The following is an 18,644-nucleotide window of genomic DNA, read 5'->3' on the forward strand; positions in this document are numbered from 1 at the left end:
TCAGGCTCACAAGACTTCTGTCAAATGCTAGATATTTTTATATGTTACATAAGAAGACTGATGAAGAGACCTATTATGCAGAGATAGGCAAAAAACCTAAAACAAACTTGGAAACAGAAAATAAGTCTTTAACCAACAGATCTCATATGACTTAGAAGAGGTTGCTTTTTACTGGACCTTATTGGAAGGGTTTTGGTGGCAGGGGGCTAGCAGGGTGGGTTATGGTGGCAGGAGGTCAGGTACTATCCTGTGCCAGTCAGATATTGCCATCTGCCCCTAACATCACTGCAATAAACCCACCGTGGGCCAAAATTTCTGCTAGACAAGCACATGGTGCCTCTGCTCACAGATATTTAAGAAAGCAGCAGCTGTGAAGAGAAGAAAACAAATGATTGCACTGTTGGGATGTGGTTGGAGACATATTTTTGGAAGGAAGGGCCATGTGCCAGAGCAGACACTGCTCTGAAGGGACTGTGGGTCATGCGTGCACAGCAAAGCAGGGACACTGTGGAGGGACTGTGTCCTGCAGTAAACCCATGCTGGGGTGGAGGAACACAACTAAGAATCAAGAAGCAACAGACACCTCCCCAGTCTCCCTGCATTGCCCTTTACCTCCCTGAAGGGATTATGAGTATCTGAATGTAACCTAGCAAACTCAAGGTAAGTGGAGACCTGCAAGCAGGGAGAAGTTTTATACTGAATTAGAGCACAGGGAAGAAAGGTGTTTCTTTGACAACTGCTTTGTTTAATTCCCTTTTTTCTCCGCAATACACAGATCAGTAATCAAAAGTTTTGTTAACTGGCAATAAATTAAATAAATTCTATGAACCAAGATTGTTTTACTGATGATGTGCTTATAAAATTATATGGTATATTTCTTAAGTCTTACATACTGTAGAATACATTGTCAGAGAAAAGGGATTACAGGAAAGAAGCAGAAGGGCAATGCTTGCCATAGCTGTACTAATGTTTGAATGACAAATTTATGTGCTGAGGCAGCTGTGTACAGATTCTCACAAATTCACACAGCTGTCTAGGTGACAAGCTGTCACCTACAAGGGGTGAGGGTGGGATGGAGGTAATAGGCACCCCCATGCCTATGGTGTTTTGGTCATTGGAAAAGACTCAGAAGTGAATTAAGGTGAACTACTGACAGTGGGAAATAAAGCTGGCCACACAGGGAAACAGCACAAAACATAAAAACACATCTTAAAGCTAAGTATGCTTCCCCATAGCCTCCCCATGGAGGCACACTTTAAAGGTCTTCTGAGAGGTCTCGTGGTGCTGCCTTGTCTGTCTGTTGGCTGCAAAGAAGAAATCATATGCTTTCAGACATCTTTTTCCCTAAATTAACCAATTGGACATGTGTTTTTAACTCAGGATGCCCTGGGGGGGTCAGTGACTACGTCAGTTTCCTCTTTTATCCCATATAAAACAATTCTATGAAAGACTCAAGAATCTTGCAAATTAACCTGCTGATGGGTATGGGAAAATGACGTGTAACATTTTAAACTATAACCACATCTTTGACTGCAGAAAGGACAAGTTATGCAACTCCCAGATGGGAGGGAGAACCCTGTTTGAATTATTTCTTCATTTGATTTTTTAACTGCTGCACTGGGTTGCAAAAGTCTGATAACATCTATTTTAAACATAGAGCATAAGTCCCACAGACTAATACTATGATTCATCTACTGCCAACTTCCCGAATTATTCTCCCTTCTTTAAGTTATGTTGATAAATCAGTTTCTTCCCATTTATTAAAGCATGTGGCAGTCTGTTTATTTAATAATCTCTTGGCCCATTTGCTAATTAAGGGAGATAATGCAGGCTCATTTCCTGTCATGGTGAACCTGGCAGTCCACAGGTTGCCCTCAACTACCACATTAAAATTCAAGACTCTTTGTAATGCCTACTTTGTTTGGCAATTCCCTCCCTTCTCCTTGCTCAGCTGAAGAGAAAAATACAGACATGTTTTTTTTCCTCATTTCCATACTGCTCGCACCCACCCAAGTCACAGAGAGGAAGAGGGAAGCAAGTGAAACATTTGTTTGGGAGATGGTGAATCCCAGCAAAGTTAATAATCATACAGTGATTCCAAGGATAATTTTGTGAAGGGAGGAATACAAAAGCAAAGCACATAACAACTGGAGCACATTCCCATCTTGCTCTGCTGCTGGGCTTGAGTAACCTCCTGCACCACTCTGTCCCTATGTGTCAACTTTGTGCAGGGGTATTGATACCCACTAACTGCAGCATTAAACCATTTTTGTCCTCTCTTGTAATAGACTTAAGATCACCTCAATTCCTATCTGAAATATTCTGATTTGTAACTTGCTTATGATTCAACTTCAGTTTTTAATAGCTACAGGCTAACCTAGCATCGCTAGGCTGGTAGAAAAACACTCTTTAGCAGGGCTGCCTTCTACCCCTTAGGACATATTTATATAGGATATTAAATTCTCCTAGAAGAAGAAAAGAAGAAAAACATAGATACATTTCAGCTTATCAATACAGGCCAAAGAAGTGTCTTTCAGGGGCCTTGCAAACTGTTGAAAACAAGATGATACAATTTGTCTTAGTTCACAGACTCTCCTCCAACCAGTTCAAGTATATAGAAGAACTACACCTGCAACAGCTCCAATTCTGGCAGAAATGCAGGCAATCATCACTTTGACACACTTTCAGAATTGTTTTATATCAATTGTGCTACACATGGCCTTGCAATGTGCCTTTATATGAAACAAGTAAAACATGATGTGGCGCTGGGTACCCTTTCTAGGTAACAAAGGAATTTGGACTACATGATATCCACAGGTGCCAGCCAATACTTCAGCTGTCCTGTGATTCTGTGCAAAAAAAACCCCAAAAAACAACCCAGCAATTCCAGCACTTCCTAATAGGCTGTATGATACAGTATAGTCCAAACTCTAACCTATGGGGAAACGTCTCCTTGATCCTTTTTAAAGTTGGCTAAACACCCTCAGTGCGGATTTGAACTGCTTTCTGAATTGTTCCTTACTTTTCCTTCTCTGCTTATAATTTTTTTAAATTTGCATTTGCAAGTAACAGGAAAAGCATTTCCATTTCTTGGCCCTTGCTTCTGGAAACAATAATTTTAATTTTCATCTATTTCAGTCCACAGGGAAGTGTCTGGTTTTGTTACACTGCTAATTATCTGAACCTTTGTCTCACTTCATCTATCTCACTTAGATTCAGAGTGTGCTCTGGATCTAACACACTCAATACCTTCACAAACCTTAAGTCCTACTTAAGGACTTAAGAAATCTCACTTTATAGAGATAACTGTTCCCTTTACACACATTTAAGTGACTCCTATGACTCACTGCCATGCTGTTACTGACCAGTGAAAACGGACAGAACAAAATTATATTCTAAGTATATAGTACAGGAGGAAGCAAAAGAAAAATTAACTTCTATTTTCAAATGCCAGGATTTTCTACCTTATGTTTTTCCATACAACATACATTGCACCTTTTTCTTTCTACAGAGCCTACTACGGATTTCACAAATACTGCAGCAGAAGGAATGGGTCTATGCAGAAAGGCAGAGTCTGTGTTGAATGAAAACTGTCTGTGAATGTTAAACTGTCTGTGTTGAATAAAACCCTTGTTCCTAAAGGAAACTCACTATAGCAAGGATGAGAAAGTCTTGGTGAAGGGAGGAGGAAAATTTCCTAGAGCTTTTGCCCAGACCCCACACTTACCAAAGGCTCCAGTTCTTTGCGGTCTATGAGGTTGAGCTCTGTCACAAAATAATAAAAATGCTTGTAACAGGTGTTGACATGGGCCTCAGCCCCCATAAGGATGATACGGTCGAAGTGATGGATGTAGACATGAACGAACACCCGAAAAAGCCGACAGAGTATCTTCTTGCAGATCTGCAGAAAGTTCTTTGGAAAGGGAACACCTGTGAATAGAGAAGGCAAGGTTGTCATAGCCATCCTGTCATCCTCTCAAGACAAAACTTTACAGCCAAGTGTGAGATTGTAACTGCAACCAGGTTATGACTTCCTAGGCCTCCTCTCCAATCCAGAAGATCACTTTATGCATGCATTTATTTGACAACTAGCACCAAAGATAGCCAAATACATAAACAACTTTAATGGATTGAACTGACAGGAACAAGTTATTTTTTTCCTATATATAATTTGATTAATCCATCCAGTATTATAACATTCAGAAAGGTGATTTTCACCACAGTGCACACCTAACTATTCACATCAATGGATATACATCATGCAGTAACTGTTCCCCAAAGTGATACATACAGAGCGCTTAGAAGTAACACACTTCCTGTTTCTCAACAGCAGCATTTCACAGCATCAAATTTAATAACAAATGTAATAACTGACAGAAGGACCCTTGTGCTTTCAACTTCCTCACAGTTACATGTACCAATCTGACTGCTCCTTTAATAGAAAATCTCTTTAAGAGATACAGGAATGACTCTTTCAAAACACTTTTAAAGTTACACTACTTTGTACCTGGAAATTCCAAAGCAGCTGCAAAAGCACTATTTGCTAACAAACTGTAAGGCATCAATAAAGAGGCACAAATAATTTCTTCAGAACTGCTCTCAATTAAAGACTGATCTTGCATGGAGTTATGTGCCACTAAACTATCCCCAAAATCCTAAAGTTTCATCTCCTTTTATGACTGTCTCTCAGACATAATTTTAGTGCCATACTTGGAACTTTACTGCTACTCTGCTTTGTTGCACAGTTTCCTGATTTTTTTAGTTATCAAATTCACACTTTAGATGGATCTGGGCCACATAAATGTGGCTATTGCTTCTGAAAAAATGAGAAAAACCCTCATAGCCAAGCATTTCCATATTGCCTAAAAGCCCATTTCATGCTCTGAACAGGAAAAAAATGGCAGAAAGAAGGTGGAGGTACTAAACTAATACTTTTGCAAGCTTTCTGGTTTTCAAATTTTAGTCTCCTGTTAAATGTTGCTCAGCACTTGTAAGAGTGGTGAATTGACAGACAAATTGCCTAGTTTCACTGAGGGTGATGTGAGGACAGAGAGAATTTCCATACCAAAACCAGATGTTTTATTACAGATGACATAAATTATCAAATACGCTGTAACCAGTCTGCATTTGATCAACATAAACATGCATCTTATTTTGGAATCCCTGGCCAAGGAGGTACCAGGATATACCCACTGGCATATTAACATTGGTGTGTCCATCAGCATGTGAGTAGGGAAAGACATCAGCCTGCAGAAGTAAACCTGAACTGCTTCTACATTTGCCATTGCTGAGGTGCAGATAATGTTGGGAAATGTCTTGGGTTTTTTTGGTCTGTACTGGGTTCACCAGATATTTCAAAACCCTTTTAAAATAATTTTAAGTAGCTTGTAGACATGCAGTGCTGCCCTTCTTATTCCTGATATACAAAGGATCAGAAAAATAGCTGCATCTATCAAAGCACAGCTACTTTATCTTCTTAAGAAATGTTTGCTTTTTATTGTCAAATCCATTCATATAAATGCTAAAGCTATTATGGAAGGTTACAGAGGAGAAGGCTTGACTGCTCAAGACATGAGCAGAGACATGGTTAAATTTCAGAAATGACAGTATGTACAGATGTCTTGGCAATGTTTAAATCACGACTCCACACAATTAGCCAAGCACCTGGATTATAACAATCGCTGTTATTTCCAAGGGCAAAATAAACATACTCTATCAAAAACACAATAGGAACTCCAAGTAGTTGCTCATTAACACTTTCCAGCCATCAGAGCATGCCTAAATTCAGGAATTATTATAGCAGCAACCTGCTTTACATTTCTGTAAAATATACTGTAAAATATACCCATACCAGAAATTTAAAAATATACCCAAGAATATATCCAGTTTTTAAAAAGGGGGAAAGGGAATGACTGGCACTTTTCACTGCAAGCTGGCTTGCTGAACTGAGAGATTAATTATTGAAAGCACTGTATTTTGTAATCCAGACAAATATGTTCCAAAATGGAGAATAATTAGTTTCATCTTCCAAGGACTGACACATAATTGTTACTGAAGAATGTTGCTGTAATGAAGACATTCGTACTTCTGTAATAACTGACTAAAACACTCTGAATAAACCAAGCTGACAAATTCTTTAATTTCTCTTCAAGCTATGTTCTCACTTCACAGATACAGGCAGTAACTGCAAAAGGCACAGAACACTGTTTCTGCTGCAAGGGAGGATGTTCACCTGACAGTTTTTTATATGTATTACACAGTCAATTTGAGAAAATGTAAACAACACATTTTAAAAAATAGCTGGTATAGCACAACCTAGGATTCACAATAAACTTTCAATGTTTCCCACTGCTCCTCACATGAATCAAAGTTTCAGACCAGTCACGTAGTTTCTCTTGCTGTTGCAGAATCTCTCCTATTTTGTGGAGTTGTATATGATTCATTTACTCTTAAATAAACAGTGAAACATTGCTGCTATCACTAATATATCATCTGGGCACAGCAGAATTGGTAGTGGCTCTCTGGTTTCTTTCACATTCCAGCAAAACTGATTTACAAACTGACACAGTGCCCTAAAGAGTTAAAAAGCATCTCCTAGTATAACTGTAAACAACTGATAACTTTTTGGCAAGCTACCTACACTCCTCAGTCTTGGGGAGCATGTCAGTCTGTCTATCTGTCCCTGGCACACAGAAGAGACTCAAAATCTGGTCAGCCTCAAGGTACAAATGCGCATATTGAGGTGTCTGCAACCCTATTTTGAACATACACCCTGCTGCTCTTTGTGCTTAAAATTAGATAAAAGAGAACAGATTCTGACCTCAATTACAATAGAATGAACTCCAAGTAATGTCATCAAAATCAAAAAAAATCAGAGCAAAACTATTCTAGATTTATATTCTGAGGTCAGAACTTGGCCTCATGTTTTGTTCCCATTGCAACTCTACAGTTATAAATAAATCGGCCACAGAACAGAATAATTGCAAGTGTCTCTTGGGACTGGAATAACTTATATATAGATTCATTTGATTTGTTAAGAAGCCTGTTCTCTGTCCTTCATCTCAGCCACAGCAGTCTTTGCTTAGAATCATCAAAGTTGGAAGAAACCTACAAGATCATCCAGTCCAACTGTCCACCCAGAACTATGACTGTAGTCTCTAAACACTAAACCACATCACCAACACCAGACCTAGGTGCATCTTCAACACTTCCAGGCAACTCCACCACCTACCCCAGACAACCTATTCCAGTGCCTGACCACCTGGCAGAATTTTTTTTTTTCTAATTACTGATCTGAATCTCTCCTGTCTCAGCTTAAGGCAATTTCCTTTTCTCAATATCCTTCTCCTTTTTCTCACTGCAGGCACTGCGACCAATCCCCACCTCCAGTCAGCTGGAACTTCTCCAGTTAACCAGGACTGCTGGTAGATGACTGAGAGGGGTTTGGCAAGTCCTTCTGCCAGTTCGCTCATTACTATGGGGTTGATCCCACCAGGTGCCACAGACTTGTGTCTAACTGGCATAGCAGGTCACTAACCACTTCCTCCTGGATTATTTGGGCTTCACTCAGCTCCCTGTCTCTAACTTCCAGCTCTTGGGACTGAATATCCTGAGGACGCCTGATCTTAATATCAAAGACTGAGACAAAAAAAAGGCATTAAGTACATCAGCCTTTTCCTCATTCTTTGTCACTACACTACCCTCTGCACTCAACAAGTGATGGAGACTCTCCTTGGCCCTCCTTTTGCTGCCAATGTATTTATAAAAAGTTTTTTCATTGTCCTTAACTGAAGACCAAATCAAGCTCTAGCTGAGCTAGAACTTGGCCCTTCTAATCTTCTCCATCCATGGTCTTACTGCATCCTGATAATCCTGTGAACTTACCTTGTCCTCCTTCCAGAGACAATAGAGTTCTTTTTTCCCCTAAGTTCCAGCCGAAGTTCTGTTTGACCAGGTCAGTCGTATTCCTGGCAACTTGTCTTTCTACATGTGGGGACAGCCTGCTTCTGAATATTTAATGATTCCTTTCTAAAACACATCCATCCTTCCTGAACTCCATTGCTCTTCAAGGCTGAGTCCCAAAGGACTCTTGTCAAACAATCTCCTAGACATGCCAAAGTCTGCCTGTTGGAAGACCAAGGTGAAAGCTCTGCTGGTGCTCCTCCTTACTTCACCCACTATTGAAAATTAACATTTCATGGTTACTATGCCCAAGATAGCCACTGCCCACCACATCACCCACCAGTCCTTCTCTGTTTACAGTCAAGCAATCTAGCAGAGCACCACCTCTAGTAGGCTCATTTACCAGTTGTATAAGGAAGCTGTCTTCTACACACTCAGAAACCTTCTAGACTGCTTTCTCTCTGTTGTGTTGTATTTCCAGCAGAAACTTGGCAAATTGAAGTTGCCCACAAGTACTAGATCTGGAGACTGTGAGAATTCTCCCAGTGCTTGCAGAATGCCTCATCAGCCTGTTCATCCTGGTTGAGTGGTTTAACAGATTCCCACCACCTGCCCTGCTGATCTTTGCCCTGATCTTCACTCATAGGCACTCAATCTTGCCATCTCCATCATCATCACTTTCAATACAATCAAAACACTCCCTAAGGTACAGTGCTACCCCAACCCCTTTGCTGCTTTGCCCACCTCCCTTCTGAAGAGTTTATAGCTATCTATTGCAGCACTCCAGCCATGGGAGTCATTCCACCAAGTTTCCATGATGGCAAACACATCATAGCTTTCCTGCTGCACACTGGTTTCCAGCTTCTCCTGTTTGTTATCCATGTGCATTGGTGTAGGTGCACTTCAGCTGGGCTATCCATTGCACCAACTCTGGTAAGTCACCCTCAGACTCATCTCTAGAGAGACTGGCCTTACCCCTTCCCCTTCTAATCCAGTTAAAAGACTGACTGTATTGTTTTCTGCAATGTGAAACTGTAAAGAGACAGAACATAAACCTACCAAACCAGACTGCTCAGTTACGGTTATTAAAAGACAAAAAAAAAGATGTTACTGAAATTTTTGAGCTAGTTGATTCTTTCTGAAAGTATTTCTAAATGAGTGAAATGGCAGCCTTGAGTCATATGTAGAATGAGCCACAGTGCTGCCATAATGGAAAAAAGTAACAAAAGGATCATTTAAGGTAAGTTGGTTAAGTTGGCATTTGAAGGTCTAGAGTTCCCCAGTATGTTCCAAGAATGTGCAAACAGCTTTCCAATGTTTCAGTCACACAGCAGAAATTCCTTTAACTCAGAATTACATATGCAATTGGGAAATAATACAGTGGGGCTTAGATAGGCATGGTAACAAGCATTGTGAATATGACTGCTCCTGTACCTCTCAGGAGTGTGGGATGTACACGCCACTTTTGTACTAAGGGATGATGTACTCCTGCAGAAAAATTGCACCCAAATGCTCTGGTGAGAGATCACAGAATTGTTAGGGTGGGCTGCCCCCAGCCTTTATGTTTTCAACTCCTTGTTTGTTAATACAAGGTCCAGCAACACACCTTTTCTTGCTGGCTCCTCCACCACTCGCATCAAAAACCTATCTTTAGTAAACTGCAGGAACTTCCCAGTCTGTGTGTGCTGGGCTGTGTAGCCCCTCCAGCAAATACCAGGGTGGCTGAATCCCTCAGGAGAACCAGAGCCTGTGCCTCATCCACTTCCTCCCCTGACTATGTAGCCGATGGTGAACACCCACAAGAGTGCCACCCAAATTGTGCCTGTCCCTCAATTCTTACCCATAAATTCTCATCTGGGTAAAGCTTGATACATTCCAGTTACTCTCTCACATAAAGAGCAACTCTACTACCTCACCTCTCTGACCTGTCCTTACGAAAAGGCAGATTCCCATCATATGTATCCATGGCAATATTCCAATCATGGGTGCGATCTCACCATGTCTCAGCAATTGCAATGAGATCATGGCCCTGTGAACATATACACACATACATTTCCAGTTCTTATTTATTTCCCATGCTGCATCCATTTGTATGCAGGCAGTAATATGTATGTATGTATGTATGTATGTATGTATGTATGTATCTATCTATCTATCTATCTATCTATCTATCTATCTATCTATCTGTCTATTTTATATACATAAAATAATATAATCAAGAAGCCACATTCCCCAGGAGGGGTGTAAGAGGATTCACCGTAGCCATAAGCATCCAAAATGTGCTTTGTGCTTTGATCCTCAACTCCAGGGGCAGCCAAGGTACATCTGACTCTGCAGTGGTTGCTATGACCTGCTCCCCAGGAGGAAGCAATGGCACAATCATTGCCATTTGCACCCTGCCTCCCAAGTCCTTCAGTTTAAAGCCCATCTCACCAGACTGGCCAGAGTGCTGCCAATGATTCTGTTGCCTGTTTTAGCCAGGGGGATCCCTGTCCCCATAACAGGCTAAAAACCATAAAACCACAGCCCACTGTTATAGAAGCCAAAACCTTCTTGATGGTTTTGGCCACAAACAGGCACATTGATTCGAACAATGTGTCTGCCTCTGGCTGTCCTGATTTCTCTAACAGGGAGGACAGATGAGGAGATGACTTGGGCATGGGGATGACTTGCGATATTTTTCACCTGCCTTGCCAGGTTTTTTTAGTCTTCCTTGATCCCACCTATTTTTTGGCTTGTGGCATTATTTGTACCCATATGAAAAAGTGATGGGGATTATGGTCTATGACAAGTCAGGGTACCCTCTTGGCAACACCATGGATCCCAGTTCCTGGAGGGCAGGATGCCCCTCATGACTGTCTATCAGGCCAGCAGATGAACAACTCAGTGCCCCTTAACAGAGAGTCACCCACTACAATTCTGTGTTTCTTTTTACAGTAAAGTGCTGATGGTGAGGTTCTCCTTGTTGGCCTTGTTCATGGATATATAAAGCCTTTGAAGCAGCATATCTGTTTGTGGACCACAGCACCATAGTAGAACAACCACACTGTTTCCCCAGCGTGCCAGTCTCCCCATATTCCTTTGTGCAATAATCCGTGGGTTCCTGGGCTTTATATGAGTCCAAATCCGGCTAGCTCAGACTCTAGCCCACACGGACTTGCATAGACGAAAATAAAAGACGAGAAGCGCTCTTCTCCACATGGGAACGAGTATCCTGTTTATTGGCTGGGGACAGGACACTTCTGGTGACAGTGACCACCCAGGTAGAAGAGAGCGCGTGGCACCCTTGCAGTGGAGTTTTATACCCAAGGGGAAGGGGGTGGGGACAGGTACCCATGGGACAGACCACCAGGTGTGCATAACAGGGGGGTGTGTGAGGGAGAGACCATGTGATGGGGGAGGGGAGAAACCATCCACATGACCTAATATACCCAGTGCAAAACAATAACTAAATAAACTATTTAGTGCAATACAACACCTTTGATCTTTTTGCTTCTGTTGACTTGCTGGAAAGGCTACTTCTCACATAAAGCAGGGCTCTCTAAAACTTACAAAACTCAACTGGCCCAATATATTTCTAAAGGTTTTAAGAAAGACTTAAGGTCTTTCTTATATCCTCAGAAAATAGAAGGATTTTCCTTTTCTTTTTGAAATCAGACAGATACCCATGGCTTTCTGTGGCTATCAACTTCATTCGTTACATTTTCTTAATTTGCCATCAGGCAATCTGTTCCTGTGCTAGAGCGAGGATCCAGACCTCCTCTACCCATCATCAAGCAGACTAACAGCACAGTGCTACAAAAGCGAATCATGACATTGATCTTGTGCCCTATTTCTTTGTATATTCCACTTGCATAACTGCAGAGAGTGTCATGACCCTCCTCTCATGATTCACTCTCCAAAGGCACAATTACAACTCCTATCTTCTCAAAAAGCTGGTCACAATGACATGGAAATATGCTGAGCATCTCGCACAGTGATTACCAGTAAGCTAATTGTTTGCTGGTTTAAAACACAGATGTTTTAATGTCATGATGAATGTCCTAATTTAAATCCTGCTGATAAAAACCCTGTTATTTGCATAATGAAAAAAAAAAGAGATGGATTAAGAAAGAGAGATTAAAAGTTAAGGAATTTAACTTAGGTGGGGATAAAGGAGGGTAACTAAACATCTGAGATGAATGCCACAGGCAAAAAGCTTATTTCATTTGACATAAAAATCTTGAATATTTTTACTTCAATATGCATCACAATGTCCCTGGAGTAGGTCAATTGCACAAGTGAGAGAAGAAACAGAAGAAAAGTCATAATATACATGGTCTTTGTTGCCTGGTTTTCTCTAGGCAAGAATCAGAATGACTAAGTTCACAGAAAGACAATGCTGAGGAGCCAGAGAGAACTTGGCCTTTTGTCAGCCACATTACCTGCAGTTCTCAATTGGCCCACAGTCCTCCTATCAGTAACAAGCAAGGAAAATGACTGCCTAGTTAAACCTTCAGTGATCCAGATGCATGACCAATTTTACCTTCTGTATTTGTGTGGTCTGAAGTCTTGCTCTACTCAAGAGTAGCTGTTAAGTCCTTTGGCAATTGTGCACAGAAATTTTGATGCACATTTGAAAATCCTTTTAAAAGCTACAATCATAATTCATTCTTTTTTAAAAATACACGTTGGGGAAAAAAAGATTGTGTTCTCCATTGTCAAATGGATTGACACTATTCTATTGCAAACACAGCTTAAAAATGTAACAACCTGGTAAAGTAAGAACTGTTTCCAATTTTATAATAGCTGTAAAGAAAACAGAGTTACCAGAATCGAACAATGTTGAGAAGTTAGCTGATTCAAATAATTCCACTCTTCCTCCTGAAAGCACAAAAATTTCCAAAAAATGTCCTTTGCTGCGAAAGCATCTATCCTGAGCTAAGCCTATGTGTAATGTTTTCACAGTGTGTTAGTCAAGGAAGTGTCTGTCTGAAAGGCCAATGAAAACAATGTTAGTTTTGCTGGACTTTGTTCCTCAAATAAATAAGTAGATAGCTGCAAAATATTAGGATAATCTACACTACCATGCACCTATATTGTCATGATACTGCCTTCCCTTCTGCTGTCAAATCAGAAGGAACAGAAGGAAGGAAAACACTCTTGGGATTATATGGCTTCCTTAGCAAAGTGGTGTACTACTTTCTTTTTAAATGGGAACACCTCTAACAGTGTTACTCTTCAGTAACATAAATCAGCAGGCAAGTCCACTGTCAGTTCTTCAACAGAAGTATTCATGTGCTGTCCTGAAGAGAACTCTAAAGGCAACAGGTTATAAATCAGAAAATTATTGGAAGCATTGCAGCATTTGAACATCCCTAACAGCTCTCTCTGCTGCTCTATTTCAAGAAATGGGTGACGGCACTAAAATCTGCCATTTAATTGTCGATTTCACCACAAGACCAATCTTATAATGCAAATACTGTGAAGCAGTATGCAAAGCAACTGAATTAAACTATCCCTGAAATCAGAATACAGAGACTTAAACTCCTGCCCTGCATAAACCAGATCCCTTGGACTTGAAGCAGATTTACAAAGGCTGCTACGTGACTGCAATCTTACCTCCTTCCTGTTACTGATTACTTCTGCTGCTGCTGCTGCTTCAGAGGAACAAAAGAGAAACTCTGCAATGCCACAGAGCAAAACACGCTTGCTGCCTGTTCCAAGCAAAGGTAGTTTTACTCCAGACATTAATCAGCCTGATAAACCCATTACAACAGCTCTGTAACTCTTCAAGGCAAAGAGAACATTGACATAAAAAGCTGCAGAGTCATGATTACGTGTCAGTATAACTCATCTGCCATGGAAGATTCATTTTCCATATAGTAACAAAATTAAGTTTGTTGGATTGCTGCATTTGAGCAAGTCTGTATGACATTTACGTACATATATATATATATCCTAAACTAGCTTGGAAAACCATTACAATACTTCTGAGAGCAGAAACCATAGTGCAGGTGAACTGCAAAATGCAGCCTCTTCTGGGACAGAAAATATAGCAGCCATTTGGCACGATAACACCTTAGGAAGGGAAAAGAGAATTTATTAACCCATTGAATGAACGTAAGGAAAAAGTGTGTAGATTTGTACAACACTGGAGCCTGGCCAAGTTATCAATAGAAAAGCATTCCCCCCTACATTTTAATTGTTCATACAATACTTACAATGAACTGACAATTTCTGTGCAATTATGTGGTTTTGGCTTTCCATGCTGAATGTACCATAGCACAGCTTTTACTTTCGCTAACTCCTGATGTCTTCAATACCAAACATTCCAGTTGCCCATTAATTTCACAGGGACACTGGAAGACACATGCTCTTCTAAGGACCCCCCTCCAGAAGGGCTGCAAAAAGCAGCAAAATGAAACATTATCAGGAATAGCAAGCAGCACAGTCTTGGTGATGCACTCAGACTTCCTGTCCACAGCACACAGAAATTCCAGCAGTTAACTGGCCCCACATCTGACAAAACTCAGCATGATACTAACAAGCAGTTGTAGTTGACAGATTAATATCTCAAAAGAAAAATTCTCTCTTAAGATGATTCTCATAAATGCTAAATTCATTTTCAGTGGGCCATCAGAGAAAATAGGCAACTTTAACTCCTCACACTGCAGCCCTTATGTTCTCTAATGCAAGGTGTTTTCTGACTCTTTGTGCCAACTTACGAAGCTTGTATGTGTATGACAATATTCTCAGTGCATATGAGGAGATGATTCATGAAAGGAAAGCCATTTCAAATAATTCCAGAAAAGGAACCAGAGTACACAGGAGTTTACACTCACAGGTGACAGCAATTTCCAAGAAATTTTAGGTTGTATCAGTGGGGACACACACGCACACACACACACACATGCAAATCCAAACACAGGAATATAGGGAAGGCTGCAGAAAAGCTATCATTGACTGACAGGGTCCAGCATAATTCCAAACCAGGAACACAAATGATATAAAGAGAATTTGAATATTTTGATTGCATATGCCCCATAACATTTATGTTAACTGACAACTATAGGCCAAAGATGCTTGGATTTACAGGGCACTCAAAACCTACCTATTGTCTGTGTAAAAGGAGCTACTATAATTTAAACAGATTATTCCAGTATGTCATTAATAGATAACATCTGACTGTTCAGATGCCATGAGGTCCATCTGGTACCTAGAAATCAAAGAAAGCTTAGCCACTAATTTCCCTGAAAATATGTCTGGAAAATCAATAAACAAAAGTATCCTACCTCTTTCAAAGAAAAAAAACCTAAGCAGAATAAGAATATATTAATGTCATTAGCAAAGGACAGTTACAGAAACAATTTCAAAAGATTCAATAACTAGACCTAGACCAATGACTTTTGTAAGACACATTCAGAGCCAAGTAAAATTTTGAAGAAAAATAAGTAAATAAACATCAAATGCACAATTGGATCAAAAGTTTTGAAAGAGAACAAATAAAAGGGTTATTTTAAGATATAACTAGCCAAAAATAAGTTAATTTGCTCTATCATCAAATTCAGCTGAAAAAGAGAGGTGCCTGATTTCACTGGAGTAAATTTTTCTTTTTTACAGATTAATTACAGGGTTAATACAAACTGAATCCTTCCCTAAGTTGGCATCCATCATCCAATTCTAAAGTACAGCAACAATAAGAAAATGAATTGTTTCATTCCCTGCAGTAGCACCGCATTAACATGAATGCTTATATTTTTCTTGGACGACCAATTTCAGTGGTCACTGAAGCTGGAGTGCAATCTATTTCAGCATTCTCTGGGGTCTTGCTCTTTATTCTTTCAGCTCACCCACTCATAACATCTTGGCTTGCTCAACTTTCTTTGGCAGTTATTCGTACGGCAGTTAAGCCATTTTCTGCTATTTCAACTTAGTGCTCATGTGTATTGCATCATCAAGACTAATCTGGTGCCCTTGGTGTATATGACTTTTGTAAACATCTCCTCCCACTTTCAAGACCACAGAAAAGTCTTAAAACTTTCTGACTGCACTGTACTTTATTCCTTCAGGCAGTTAAGTTTCGCCTCACTCCTAGAAGTTAATGCTGAGTATGGCATTAGATTGAGATTGTCCATTGGTGGGAATTATGTGCTGCCTCTTACACATTCCCAGCATCCACTGTAAGGCTTATCCAAAGAACCTTGTGAGTCTGCCATTCACACAGTCACATGATCAAATCATTAATAATTTCTGGAAATTTAAAAGCTACTCCAAGCTTTTCCTTTTCCTTTGAGACCACCAGCATTAAACGTAAACATTAAGAGTGTTTCATGCTTCTGCTTGAAAAAAAAAAGAAAAAAAAAACCCAATTCAAACTGTAGATGACATTAGAACGCAAGTGAAATATACATTGGAAACTTTGTGGCTCTCTCGGAATAACCACGTTAGAAAAAAAACACTGTGTAGAGTTCAAATGCGGTATGCAGATGATTAGTTTAATAGTCTTTAAGCACCATTAGGTAATTTTACAGCTTGTCCCTGTCCAACAAGGGGAAATGGGCCATTAAAGATGCAGTACGAAGAAGGAGCCATCTGCCAAAGCCTGCAGAGGCTGGCTGGTTGAATTAGTGTCTCGGTCTACAGCTGAGAGACCTTGCCCTGGTGTCTTTGTCTATCATAGTCAATAGGAATTAACAATTGGAAGTTTAAAAAAGAAAGCAGTGTCCATTTTGCTCTGCAAAGAGTACCTGAAGTTGCCCTACCTGTCTTTTGGGGTCATATTCTGACAAATAGATTGCTAGTCAAAACTTTATTCTTTGGGTAACAGAACTGGTGGTGGAAGATAACAGCTTCAAATTCCTATCTGGCTGAATAAATCTAGACCAGATGAGTATATACATTATAGAGGAGAATGCGGGGACATATTGCAGCCAAGAAGAGTGAAAATATAAACAAGAGAAAGATATTATTTGTTCTAGTCTAGAAGATAATATTATGAAGAAAAAAGAAAAGCAAAAATAATCAGTAATCCTGATCTTCAATATTCTAGTTTTCGTAGTCAGGCATACTACAGTGAAGGCAATTTTCAGTTTTAAATAATTTAAAATTTATCTGGGATTTGATTCATAATCTGTATTTCCATCTTATCCTTTTCTCTTTGCCTACAAGACATATCATCCAAATGTATTTTCTGAACAAGTAAGTGTGTTTAAGTAGCTACACTCAGAGAGGTTTTATGGAAATGGATTTTGCTTGCCGAACCTTCTGTTATTCCTCCCCAGAGCCACCTGCCTATGTCTCCTAGCAGCTACCAGCTACACGGCCTCAAGGGGTTTTGGAAGAAGGGGTTTGACATCCACCAGATACAGCAGAGAACATTTTGGCAGGTCATATTCAGGCTAGTTTGCCAACAAGGCTTATACTGCAAAATGCCATTTAAAATGTAATTACATGCACATCAGAAACTGTAACACTTGTTCTAAGTGACCACATTATAAATGTTGACAGAAGGACTGCAGTTAGAGGACTGCAGTGAAGGAATGCAGGCTTTTAAGGAAGGAGAGGCAGGTAGGATGATGTGGGGAATAACCTGCTTTGTGAGAGCATTTGAAATGCAAACAGGTCTGCCTTGGGGCAGGACAGGAGTCAGTGAAGGGCTTGTGCATCCAGATTAGTGGGCAGACCAACATGGGCACTGTTATGGTGGGAATGTGCTATGGCTTGCCTGCTGAGGAAAATGTAGGTAATGTCTTCAGCAAACAAGCAGAACTTTTCACTGCCTCTGGTCCTCAAGGGGAGCCTTAACACCCTTAAGATCTCCTGGAAGGACAGTCCAGCAGGACTCAAGTAATCTAGGATACTTGTGTGCATTGCAACCTCCTGGAATGCATAATGGAGGAGCCAAGAAAGAAAGGTACTCAGCCAAGTGTGATACTTAAAGAAGATGGAAGAACTGTTGGAAAACATGAAAGTTAGAGGCTGCCTTGGCTGCAGTGACTATAAAGTGGTGGAGGGCAGATCCTAAAAGGAGATAGCAACACAAAAATCAAGACCACAGCCTTAGATTACACAAAAAGCCATTTCCATCTCTTCGGGGGTCTGCCTGGAAGAATGCCATGGGATAAAATCCTGCAGAGAAGAATGCTTCAGTAGGGCTGGCTGATATGAAAGGATCACCTCCTGTAGTTCAAGAAAGGTCTGTCCAGACAAGTATAAAATAAAGCATGATAATCTTCCAGGAGGACTGCATGGATGTGCAATTAGCATATTTCTCCTAACAGGAACTGAAATCTTGGAAAGTATGTGAACAGCAACAACAAAGGATTTTACAAGTAAACAAACTGCAAAAGAAAAACAAGGGAAAATACGTGTCGGCTGCTGAATGGAGCATGGGAACTGGTGACAAATGACACAGAAAATTCAGAACCTTCTTAGGCTCAGTCTTTACTAATTAAATGTGCCTTTAGAAACCCAAGGCCTCTAAGACCAAAGGAAAAGTATGGAAAAAAGAATAATTACCCACAGTGGAGGAGAATTGACTAAGGGGAAGGTTAAGCTATGTGTCATCTGACATCCATAAATCCATGGGGCCTAAAAAGTGCTGAGTGAACTGTTACTACAAGGCCACTCTTGATTACCTTTGAAAGATCATGGTGATCTCATGTTCCTAGAAATGGAGAAAGCAAAGATCACTTCTGTCTTCAAGAAGGCTGAGCTGGAAATGTGGGGAACTCCAGGACACAGAGCCTCACCTCAGTCTC

At 40.4% G+C, this 18,644-nt stretch overlaps 1 protein-coding gene across 5 annotated transcripts in view; it reads right to left on the reverse strand.

The window, feature by feature from the left end:
* The window catches only part of MOB3B (MOB kinase activator 3B), an 84,493-nt gene that overhangs the window by 13,983 nt on the left and 51,866 nt on the right, over positions 1 to 18,644 (reverse strand). For all 5 annotated transcript variants that reach the window (XM_084224663.1, XM_084224665.1, XM_084224667.1 and 2 more), the window contains one exon: positions 3,728 to 3,930. In XM_084224663.1, the coding sequence (XP_084080789.1) occupies positions 3,728 to 3,930 (203 nt within the window). The remainder of the gene's footprint in view (positions 1 to 3,727; positions 3,931 to 18,644) is intronic.

The sequence above is a fragment of the Fringilla coelebs genome (assembly GCF_963513975.1).
Source record: "Fringilla coelebs genome assembly, chromosome: Z".
Taxonomy (NCBI): domain Eukaryota; kingdom Metazoa; phylum Chordata; class Aves; order Passeriformes; family Fringillidae; genus Fringilla; species Fringilla coelebs.